The sequence below is a fragment of the Callithrix jacchus genome, chromosome 10, assembly GCF_049354715.1.
Source record: "Callithrix jacchus isolate 240 chromosome 10, calJac240_pri, whole genome shotgun sequence".
Taxonomy (NCBI): Eukaryota; Metazoa; Chordata; class Mammalia; order Primates; family Cebidae; genus Callithrix; species Callithrix jacchus.
Genome location: NC_133511.1, coordinates 39,364,703 through 39,376,953, shown reverse-complemented (window position 1 = coordinate 39,376,953; position 12,251 = coordinate 39,364,703). Strand labels below are relative to the sequence as shown.

At 39.7% G+C, this 12,251-nt stretch overlaps 1 protein-coding gene and 1 pseudogene across 2 annotated transcripts in view; both read left to right on the top strand.

Annotated features, from left to right (window-relative positions):
• CNTN5 (contactin 5) overlaps positions 1 to 12,251 on the top strand; it is a 1,452,729-nt gene that overhangs the window by 1,422,945 nt on the left and 17,533 nt on the right. For both annotated transcript variants that reach the window (XM_002754648.7, XM_078339900.1), the window contains 2 exons: positions 10,287 to 10,473; positions 10,912 to 11,024. In XM_002754648.7, the coding sequence (XP_002754694.4) occupies positions 10,287 to 10,473; positions 10,912 to 11,024 (300 nt within the window). The remainder of the gene's footprint in view (positions 1 to 10,286; positions 10,474 to 10,911; positions 11,025 to 12,251) is intronic.
• Positions 3,809 to 4,865, top strand: LOC103796109 (replication protein A 32 kDa subunit pseudogene; annotated as a pseudogene).

Here is a 12,251-nt window from a genome sequence, read left to right as displayed (position 1 = left end):
CTGGAAGCATTCCCTTTGAAATCTGGCACTAGATAAGGATGCCCTCTCTCACCACTCCTTTTCCATATAGTATTGGAAGTTCTAGCCAGAGGAATCAGCAAGAAAAAGAATTAAAGAGTATTCAATTAGGAAAGGAAGAAGTCAAATTGTCTCTATTTGCAGACTACATGATTGTATATTTAGAAGACCCCATCTTCTTCACGGATAACCTCCTTAAACTGATAAACAACTTCAGCAAAGTCTCAGGATATAAAATGAATGTGCAGAAATCACAAGCATTCCTATACACTAATAACAGACTATGAGAGAGTGAAATCAAGAGCCAACTCCCATTCACGATCACTACAAAGAGAAAAAAAAAAGCTAGGAATACAACTAACAAAGGATGTAAAGGACCTCTTCAAGGAGAACTATAAAACGCTGCTCAAGGAAATAGGAGAGGACACAAACAGATGGAAAAACATTCCATGTTCATGGTTAGGAAGAATCAATATCATGAAATGGCCATACTGCCCAAAGTAATTTAGAGATTCAATACTATCCCCATCAAGCTACCAATGACCTTCTTCACAGAACTGGAAAAAAACACCTTAAACTTCATATGGAACCAACACAGAGCATACATAGCCAAGACAATCCTAAGCAAAAAGAACAAAGCTGGAGGCATCATGCTACCTGACTTCAAACTATACTACAAGGCTACAGTAATCAAAACAGCATGGTACTGGTACCAAAACAGAGATATAGACCAATGGAATGCCACAGAGGCAACACCATACATCTACAACCACCTGATCTTTGACAAACCTGACAAAAACAAGCAATGAGGAAAGGATTCCCTGTTTAATAAATGGTGTTGGGAAAACTGGCTAGCCATGTGCAGAAAGCAGAAACTGGACCCCTTCCTGACACCTTACACTAAAATTAACTCCAAATGGATTAAAGATTTAAACATAAGACCTAACACCATAAAAACCCTAGAAGAAAACTTAGGCAAAACCATTCATGTCAGGCATAGGGAAGGACTTCATGACTAAAACACCAAAAGCACTGGCAACAAAAGTGAAAATAGATAAATGGGATCTAATTAAACTTAAGAGTTTCTGTATAGCAAAAGAAACAATCATTAGAATGAACTGGCAACCAACAGAATGGGAAGAAATTTTTGCAATCTACCCATCTGACAAAGGGCTAATTTCCAGAAGCTACAAAGAACTAAAACAGATTCACAAGAATAAAACAAACAAACCCATTCAAAAGTTGGCCAAGGATATGAACAGACACTTTTCTAAAGAAGACATATATGAGGCTAACAAACAGGAAAAAACACTCATCATCACTGGTCATTAGAGAAATGCAAATCAAAAACACATTGAGATACCATTTCATGTGAGCTAGAATGGTGATCATTAAAAAACCTGGAGACAACAGATGCTACAGAGGAGGTGGAGAAGCAGAAACACTTTTACACTATTGGGAGTGTAAATTAGTTCAACCATTGTGGAAGACAGTGTGGCGATTCCTCAAGGACCTAGAAACAGAAATTCCATTTGACCCAGCAATCCCATCACTTGGTATATATCCAAAGGACTATCACTCTGTTATAAAGACACATGCACACATATGTTCACTGCAGCACTGTGTACAATAGCAAAGATGTGGAACCAACCCAAATGCCCATCAATATTAGACTGGACAAGGAAAATGTGGCACATATACACCATGGAATACTATGCTGCCATAAAAAACAATGATTTCGTGTCCTGTATAGGGACATGGATGAATCTGGAAATCATCATTCTCAGAAAACTGACAGAACAGAAAATCAAACACCACATATTCTCACTCATAGGCGGGTGTTGAATAATTAAAACACATGGACACAGGGAGCAGAGCGTCACACACTGAGATCTGCTGGGAAGGTTGGGTAAGGACAGCAAGGGGTGGGGAGGGATAACATGGGGAGAAATGCCAGATATAGGTGACAGCAAACCACATTGCCATGCATGTACCTATGCAACAACCCTGCCTGATCTGCACCTGTACCCCAGAACCTAAAGTACAATAAAAAATAAAATACAATAAAAAAAAAAGACAACTATAAAAAAAATTGGTAAGATGATGTGTTGTAGGTTCATCCATTACAGCAAATATACTATTCTGGTGAAGGATTTTGATAACATGGGAGGCTGTGCATGTGTAGTGGGCAGGGAGATATGGGAGATCTCTATAAGATTCCTTTCAATTTTGCTGTGACTCTAACATGGCTCTAAAAAAAGCATTTTACGAAGTGTGGGAAAAATGGATAAGCAAGACAAAATATTAGGAAGAACTACTCAATGTTTTTATATGACTGAATGAAAATTTTAAAGTAAGGGAAAGTTCACTGCTGACCCAGTAATCAACAGTTGCATTTGGCAGAACTCATGATTTTATAACTCCATGTAAGGAAATGGCATTGTGTGTAACATGAATATCATAGAATCATCACACCAGAAAATCAAATATACTATCTGCACAGTTAAAATAATTAATATCCTGGAGAATCAGCTTTGGAGAAAATAGAGTTTCTTTAAGAAGAGCCATTCTCGGCCAGGCATGGTGGCTCATGCCTATAATCCCAGCACTTTCGGAGGCTGAGGAGTAGATCTCTTCAGGTCAGGAGTTCAAGACCAACCTGGCCAACATGGTAAAATCTCATTGCTACCGAAAATACAAAAATTAGCCAGGCGTGGTGGCGGGCACCTGTAATCCCGGCTACTCAGGAGGCTGAGGCAGGAAAATCGCTTCAACCCAGGAGTCAAGGTTGCAGTGAGCTGAGATTGAGATTATGCCATTAACACTCGAGCCTGGGCAATTAAGTGAGTCTCCATCTCGAAAAAAAAAAAAAAAAAAGGGGGTCATCACGTCTTCTCTATTTAGGTTCGTCACTATACTCTCTTACTTAGATGAGTCTGGATTCATACTTTCTGCCTGCAAGTAATAATATTATGTACATTATAATTTTAAATAAAAATAATTTTTGAGAGTCAAAATCAGAAAATCAAAATAACATGAAGGATAACAAAATCATACTTAAGATAACAAAAATCAGAAGTATTAAAACATCAAGAAACAATAGCTCAAGCAGTTCAACAGCAGGGGAGCTTTCTAAAAATCACTCCCAAACATGAGAGAAGTACTATTTTCTCTGTTTTATAAATAAAGACGCAGAGATTCACTGGTTAACTAACTTGTTCCACTATATGTGGCATATAAATACCAGAGGTAAAACTCACATGCAGACCTTCTGGCTTTACAACTTTGGAACCCATAATCTCCTTTCTGGCATCTATTCTGGGAAATTAATCTCATATGTGGAAAACAGGGTCTATGAAGATTTCCATGGAAACATTTTAATTAAAAGAGGAAAAACTGGAAGCTATCCAAATGTTTCACAGTAGGACAATGGCTAAATAATATGTGGTAAATAGGCATATGATAGAATGCTACTTTTAAAAATAGGAAAATATTTCTATACAGTATATTAGAGAATGAAAGCAGGACATAAAAAGTACTATAATTATTTTAAATAACAATAACACAGGAAGTTATACATAAAACAATTGTATAAAGGTGTTAAAATGATAGGCTGTGCTCTAATTTTAATTCTTTATAAGTTTTTAATGATTTCAATTTTGTTTCGATTTTACATAGAGAGTTCAAAGTTCATGGGTTGTTGAAATCTACCTCTGAGCAAAGACACTAAATGAAGAGAAGTTTCAAATTTAGAAGGTGCATGTTACTTGTGAATAATGTGTAACCTCAATTCCAGCTTAAGAATCACCTAGGGGAGAAAAGTAGCTGGAGTGGTGCAGCAGCCTCTGGGTTCTGAGGTGCTCAGCAACTGCTCCAGACACCAATCTTCTTGGCCACTTCCCCGGATAATCTTGCCCTAGATGTGGAACAGTGGATTTGAAAGCTACAGCAGCTCCTCATAGGAGAGCCAGAGACTACACACAGTCCCTAGGAGGCTTTGGATTGAGGGCTCCTTCTTAAGCAGAAAAGAAATCAAGAACCGGAGCCCAGCACGTTGAACCCTGCATTATATCTCAGCTGCTTTTTGCCACTTCAGTTGACAGAGTGTTCCAAATTGGTAATGTTGAGATTTCACAAGTCACTCCTGTGGGGATCATCAGACATACAGAAAAGGCTACAACCAACATTGTTTACAAAATAGATGACATGACAGCTGCACCCATGGATGTTTGCCAGTGAGTTGACACAGATGACACCAGCAGTGTGCTTCCTCCAGAAACATATGTGAAAGGGGCAGGCCACCTGAGATCTTTTGAGAACAAAAAGATCCTGGTAGCCTTTAAGGTCATGCCCCTGGAGGAGATGACTTAGTTCACCGTACATATTCTGGAACTGATCGAGGCATACATGATACTAAGCAAAGCTAATAGCCAGCCCTCAGCAGGGAGATCACCTCTCAGCAATCCAGGAAAGAGTGAAACAGGGTACCTTGACGGGAATACGTCCCACTGTGGCCCAAAACAAGGTGTTCAATTTGATTAAGCCTTGCCCAAGACCTGAAGAACTGAACTCTCAGGATCTCAAGAACTAGCTCAAACACAGCTGGATCCTCAATCAAGCAAGCTGTGGATTTTCTGAGCAATGAGGGGCACATCTATGCTGCTGTGGATGATGATCATTTTAAATCCACAGATGCAGAATAACTGGAAGTAACTGGGTACCTGAAATATTTTACAGCTGGACCTAGATTCACAATCTGTTTTCTCCAGCTGTGCATGTGTTTGGCTAGGTGGCTTCTAGGAAGTAGTTTCATCTATGAAAGGTCTCCACCGACATCCTTTTGAAAATTACTGCTCTTTTATTTTTGTTTGAGGCTCAGAGGGAGACGGGCAATTGACAGGGATGCAATCCAGGGATCCAGGGTGGAATTTCTTAAGGAGGTTACAAATAAACTTGTTACAACATCAAGATAGATGGAACTGGAAGGATGGTACCAGGACAGTACTCAAGTAATGCTCAGGAGGTTTGTGTTGTTTTTTGTTTTTGTTATTGTTTTGAGACATAGTCTAGCTCTGTCGCTCAGGCTGGAGTGCAGTGATACAATTTCGGCTCACCACAACCTCTGCAACCCACTTTCAAGTGATTCTCATGGCTCAGCCTCCCAAATAGCTGGGACTACAGGCCTGTGTCACCATGCCCAGATAATTTTTATGTTTTTAGTAGAGACAGGGTTTCACCATGTTGGCCAGGTTTGTCTCCAACTCCTGTCCTCACATGATTCCTTCCAAAGTGCTGGGCTTACAGGCATGAGCCACCACACCCAGCCAAGTTTCTCTTCTTAAAATATTTTTTACCGAGAGATGAGCAGGACTAGGGCCTTGTGGGCAGAGTGCTAGCCAAGAAAACTGCTGGCCTCTGCCTGTTTTCGTTTCCCACATAGGTTATGTGGCACATTACTTTCAGAAATGTACTTTCTTTCACCTGCTTGTTATGACTGCTGCTTATCATGACAGTGTGTTTCTGTGAACATGAGGTTCTGCGGTGGTGCCTCCATGGGCAGAGGAAAGGAAGAAGTGTTACTGCATTTTGTACAAAATAAGTACATTCATATGTTGAATAAAACAGTTCTCTTGTAGTAACTTGTAAACAAAAATCCCTAAAGGAGCAATAGGTTAAACTCTAATTGTTTTTTGTTTTACCCACATAATAAAAAAGTAAATAATTGTTATTTCACCATGAATTATCAACTCTTCCATTCTTTATTTTTAAAATATTCTTTATGCTAGAAAAAAAAGTAATGTATAGATTTTTCAGTTTCTCTTTAGGAAATCAAAGCCTCTAGGTTTCAACTCATATAAACAGAATTTGTTTTTTGTTTTTCACAATCAGTTACTTAAGAAATATATTTGGTATTTTACTTTGGATGTTTAATTTTGTGGTGATTAATTAGAAAATAAAACATTCAGTATTTACAAGTTCAGAATTTATATTGAAATCTATATTTGTATCAAAATCTATAACTTGCTTAATTACACGTGGATCCCTCAAAATATATAATTATATTTAAAATAATAATGAGTAAAGGAAAATGTAAACAGAGACTAGGAAATCAGAGAGATGACCAGAAAGGAAAGATACATGTTTGTTCACCACTGGGTGAACTTCTCAGTTAATTTTGTAGCTTAAACATAACTTAGAATTTTTTCAGTTGAAAATATGTTGAGACCAAGCAAAATAAATTATGTCACAGAATTAAAAATTATGGGGCCAGAATTACAAAAAGGACAGTATTAGAGGATTCCAGTTTAAAAAATCAGAATCTTAGTCACTCAGCTGTATGTTTGTTCAATTCAGTTAGGAAACAGGACTGAAAAATAGAATTTGATAATCCCATATGTCTTATACATATAATCTTGAGATATATAGATATAGATATGATATAGATATAGATAGATGATAGATAGATAGATAGATAGATAGATAGATAGATAGATAGATATAGATACATGTTTAGTGGTCTGTGTAGACAGGCAGTTTAGGTGTGAAGAACTGAATTGCTCTAACTAGTTTCAGCAAGTGTTTATTATAAGCATTAAATAGTCTACTAAATTGTTGAGAGAGTTAAATTAATAGACTGCAATGTGATCTCTCAGGAATGACTCTCAAAGCCAAACCATAGGACCAAGTCACAAAGGAAGAGGCTGATGGCTTCTGAAAACAGGAAGCTACCAGCTCCAGAAGCCATTCTACTGCCATGGTTAGAAAGATGATTAACATGGCACCATCTTCAGGAAACTTTCATCATGAAAAGCCCTCTACAGTTGTTGCCAGTTCCTGAATCCCACCATGCCAGCTGTTTTGCACCAGCAAAATGGCTTCCCTGTACCCTGCTTCTTGACTCCCATAAAGCCAGTAGCCACACAGTGAGACAGTTATTAATGCTACCATAAGGAAAAAAGAAGAAAAAATCATGACTCCATTACTGTGCTTGTCAGAGTGGCAAAAGTTCAACCTCCATCTTCTGCTTTCAAATGTCATGCACCTGCATCTGACTGACTGAACCTAAAACATCAAGAACCCTCCCAGGAAGTCTTGGAAATATGAACTTTAGCTCTTCATCTATGTCTTCAGTATGCAAAGGCACACTACCATGTGGGTAAATTGGTTGTTGAACACTACTGTGGTATCCCTTTGGTTACTCTACATCCACATACACTTCTTTCCCCACTCAGTCACTTTCTAAATGCAAGAATTAGTAACAACAACATTTCATACTAACATAATGCAAATATCTCTTTTATAAATAAAATTGTGCTCACCCACATATATACCATGGAATATTATGCAGCAATCAAAAACGGTGAGTTTGTGTCCTTTGTAGGGACATGGATGAACCTGGAGAACATCATTCTCAGCAAACTGACACAAGAACAGAAAATGAAATACCTCATGTTCTCACTCATAGGCGGGTATTGAACAATGAGAACACATGGATACAGGGAAGGGAGCATCACACACTGGGGTCTGTTGGGGGGAATAGGGGAGGGACAGAGGGTGGCAGGGGGAGTTGGGGAGAGATATCATGGGGAGAAATGCCAGATATAGGTGAAGGGGAAGAAGGCAGCAAATGACACTGCCACGTGTGTACCTATGCAACTATCTTGCATGTTCTTCACATGTACCGCAAAACCTAAAATGCAATTTAAAAAAACTTTTAAAAAATATGTGCTCACACTCTCCCCAACAGGAAGAACCAAGAAAATCCCATCAGTCCATTTGTCCATCTTATGGAGAAGCCTTGCCCCTTCTCCAGCGAACTGCATCAGAAAGTTACCAATAACACACTCCATATACAACATCAGAAGAAATGAAGACGCTAAAGTTATGTAACATTTATAAAAAAACATACAAAATAATAGGAAGAAAATACGGATAATTACTATGGTCTCCATTTCATAAAGGTCTCCATTTCACAAAGCTGCAATTTGTGACTTCCTTCCTCCTCTTTCCATTTCTTGTTCTTTTTGCTTTCAACCAGCACTGAGGCTGGTAGAGGTCCTTAATATGTCGCGATAATCCAAATGTTCATTCTACAGATCAGGCATATAATGACTTCCTGTGGTCACCACTGGAAGTGGAAATCAGAGACATACATGTTCCAGAATGTCTCCAAATTCCAATTAAACTTCTCACTGCACACAGTGTAGAGCAGCCCCCTTAGCACCCTTAGCTGAAAGAGAATATGGAAAATATGTTTCCTTTTCTAGACTCCACAGTACACAAAACATGAAGGAGGGTCAAATGGGTGCAGTAATCTACTACTTTCACCAAAGTAATTAAGTAGGGGAAAAAAAGAAGTACTCTCTCATGAACTTCAACACAGTAATGCAGGATTTTTCTTGGCCCATTCATCAGATTTGTGACAGAGGTAGCCCCATTTACTCAGACTACTGCACTGAACGCTGTGTGGGAGACAGCATGTGAACAAGCTCCATGTGGGGCCCACAGCCAGAACAGGCGTGCATGAACAAGTGCGGTATGCTGCCATCCAGTCCAAATGCTGGCAGGAAAAAGCTCCATGTGGGGCCCACGGTGGTGCCCAGGTGATACCAGGTACCTGTGACCCTAAGCCCCAGAGGGATTGTAATGGTGCTCTCTTAGCTCTGCTGTCTGTGGACATCTGTGTGTTACCATTTCAGCTGACAGTAGCAAGCTCTGTGTGGGGCCTTCATTAGTTCCCAGGTGAGGGTGTCTACAACCTTGAAAGACCAAAGGGAGCGTTACAGTGCTCTCTTACCTCGACTGTCCACAGATGGCTGTGTGTTAGCTCAGCTGACAGGAGCAAGCTCTGGGCAGGGCCCACGGCGGTGTCCAGGTGAGGGTGCCTGTGACCCCAAAACCCCAGATGGACCGTTACAGTGCTCTCTTAGTTCTGCCATCTATGGACAGCTATGTGTTAGCAGCTCAGTTGACCCCTTGGCTCATCATATGGGCAACTACCCTCCACTGGCAAGGGCAAAGGGCTGGTGTGACAGACTTTCTGGGTACCTGCAGTCAGTGCGTCCCAAGTTCTTGTCTGGTGTCCAAGAAGAATGAGGTCACACAAACAAATTGAAGGATGGTGAAGGTGGAGAATTTTACTGAAGGATGAAACTCTCAGTGGAGAGGGAAGGTGGAAAGGGGATGGGAAAGTAATGTTACCTTCCCCAAAGCTGGGTTGTCTCTTCTCTGAAGTCAATCTATCTCTCCTCTGAAGTCCAACCCTTTCTCATCGCTTCTGACTGATGGTGGGGATGGGCCATAGGTGGTTTTGGAAAAGGCAAGAATTGGTCAGTAAAAAGGCATTATTCGGAAAGAACAAATCAGGAAAGAACATGCAAAAAGGTAAAGAAGTTCTTACTTCAGCCCATAGGTTTAAGGCTTCTCAGCTTGAAGGTGAAGTTTCACCCCATTCCTGTCTGCCTAGAATTTCTCTGCCTCCTGCCTCTATCAACAGTAAAGGAAATAGAAGGGAAAATGCTACTCTTTCATGCACTGACACGTACTTGAGTACTAGTTTTAGAACCTGAACAGAGTAAAGCTTTAGCTTAATTGTGGGATAGTCATTGAATCTCACAAAGGGATCCAGTTTGCTGAGGCCAGTTAACCATAAGCCCCTAACCAGGAAACATGGTCTCAATGCATAAAAAGGGTTTTGACAGAAAGCTGTTCCTTTCTGCCTCCCTCTCCCTCCCTTCCCCCAGATCCTGATAATGCTGTTTCTCTACATTCAAATCACTCCAAGGTATTATTATGCTGCCACCTCTTCTCGGTTAAACTGATACAGCTTGTGTGATTCACCTTTATGTGAACCCCAAGAGGAAATGTATACATGCCGATATTCAGATAATTCATTTGAAGTTTCATGGTTTTGAATGGTAAATGGTTCTGATGACCTATGAGAGAAAAGCGTTCCAATTTCTTTGAATGATTCTTCACCTTAAGGTGAGGCTGCATTTTCACTGTTTCAGGCCACCAGGCTACAAGGTAGCAGCTTTTGTTGTTTTGCTGAGTACTGCTGTAGTGCTGCAGTTTACACAGATGCAAAGCAGACCTTGATGAGGAATGTATTTTGGCCTTCTCAGTAAGACCTGATAATTGTGTGATCCATGAGTGATTTCTTCCTATGGGTGGACTCCAGCAACATCCAAAAAGGAGAAAAAGTTCAAGCAGCCACAAGCACAGAGGAAGCTTTACAGTTAACCTTCCATGTGATCATTTGTTGACAGGTTGGTTACTGGAAAGACATGGAACAAGAAGATACAGCTGAAACGGTCAAAACTAGAGGGAATGAGTCCTTTGTCATCCTAACAGGATTAGAAGGAAATACGTTGTATCACTTCACAGTGAGGGCTTACAATGGAGCTGGATATGGGCCACCTAGCAGTGAAGTGAGTGCAACCACCAAGAAATCCCGTAAGTGGCCTGGGCTTTTTGTTTGTTTCAGACAAAAGGGAAACATAACATTTCTGAAAGCCATGTGAGGTGCATAATAAGCAGAGTCAAAGGGGAGTTTTGATTCATAGTCTAGCTTCAGTGCTTAGATCTGAATCCTAAAACTAGCTCAGAAAAGTTTGCATTCACAGTAGATAAAGGTTATCTTCCTGTGAAACAAGGCTAAGTGATTTTGACACAGACGGGAGATAAAAGGATTCAAGTTCAAAAGCTCAGTAGAGTCGCTATTAAAATGACACTCCTGGAGTAAAACCCTCCTTATCTGACTCCAGCTGGAAGGAAGCCTAGATTGCCAGCCAACTACTAAGCAGGAGAAAAGACCGAGATACTCACAAGGAATTAAATGAAGAAATGTATTTATGAATCCTTGTCAGTTCACTTTCCCTTTTTATTTTGCAGCCCCTAGTCAAGCACCTAGCAACCTCAGGTGGGAGCAGCAAGGCTCTCAGGTTTCTCTGGGTTGGGAACCCGTCATTCCACTAGCCAACGAATCTGACGTTGTGGGTTACAAGGTTGGTATTTCTTCACTCTTTTGCATAGATAGTCATCCCTAAAATTGTTATTATGAGGATAGAAAATTAGTAAGGCATAAAAGACCCATTAACAAGTCTGTTTCCTCCCAATCATTTTCAATCTTTATCTTAGAAGGGTAGCCTTCCTATACATAGAGAAGACAAGACAGTCAAAATTAGTTTCGACTACACAAGGCATAGAAAGGGAAGGAGGAGGAAAAGCAGAGAAAATCTGGATGTAGTGTGAAGATGACTCTCTGAAGCATGATATTAGGACCAGAAGAACGTAGGCAGAGAATTCTGGCATATTTCCCCAGGAGACTAACTTTGCTGGCAGCTGACAAATATGGGAGCATTTTGTTTTAGTGGAAAGACAGTCTATTAACAAGGAAACAGAAGAATAAAAATGCAAGGGCCAGGACACTAGTTAGAAAAAAAAAATCCAGGGAGAGACACAGCAAGCTCCAAAACAGACACAACATTCACATACAGTCATTCTGCTATGTGACAGTAAGATCTGGAAATTTGATAACATGTGCAGTTTGGTTTTGAAAAATTACTTTGTTATGTGATTTTAAAATATATGTGATCCATGTATTCAATTGGCTTAATTTCAAATTCTTGTTTTATAATGTCAGATTCTGTTTGCTGCATTAAACTTCACACAGAATTAGTTGAATATTCACAATATTTTATATTATGTTAAATATAATACTTTAAAATGTTTCAGTGATAATATTTAGACTGAAAAAGTATCATTATACATGGGTTTTCAACTATCAGAGATAGTAACACAGTATTCAATATATAAAACACTGAAATTTGAGGAGCTAAAAACTGAAGTTATAAATGAAATATTTTAAATTAATTTCCATTAATTTTATATGATGCAAACTAGCATTTATTACCTACTGTAATTAGGATAGATCACAGACATACACACATACATACACACACACACACCCATCAGTAACGCTCGGGAATACTGAATTTGGTCTTTTGCAGAGAGGGCAGGTGGGTCATTTTCTACACCATGCCCTTACTCCTCTCCTCTCCATACCCTTCCCCAAAAGACCATATCCTCACAACTTCTCTTAGGCAAATATGCTGTTTAATGCTTAGGGATAGCAGTCAGGCAAGAAATGTGACAGACCATTCAAGAACCCATCTAATAGCTTTAGAACTATGACGAACTACATCCCAAACTGGAGAGGCAAAGTAAAATGC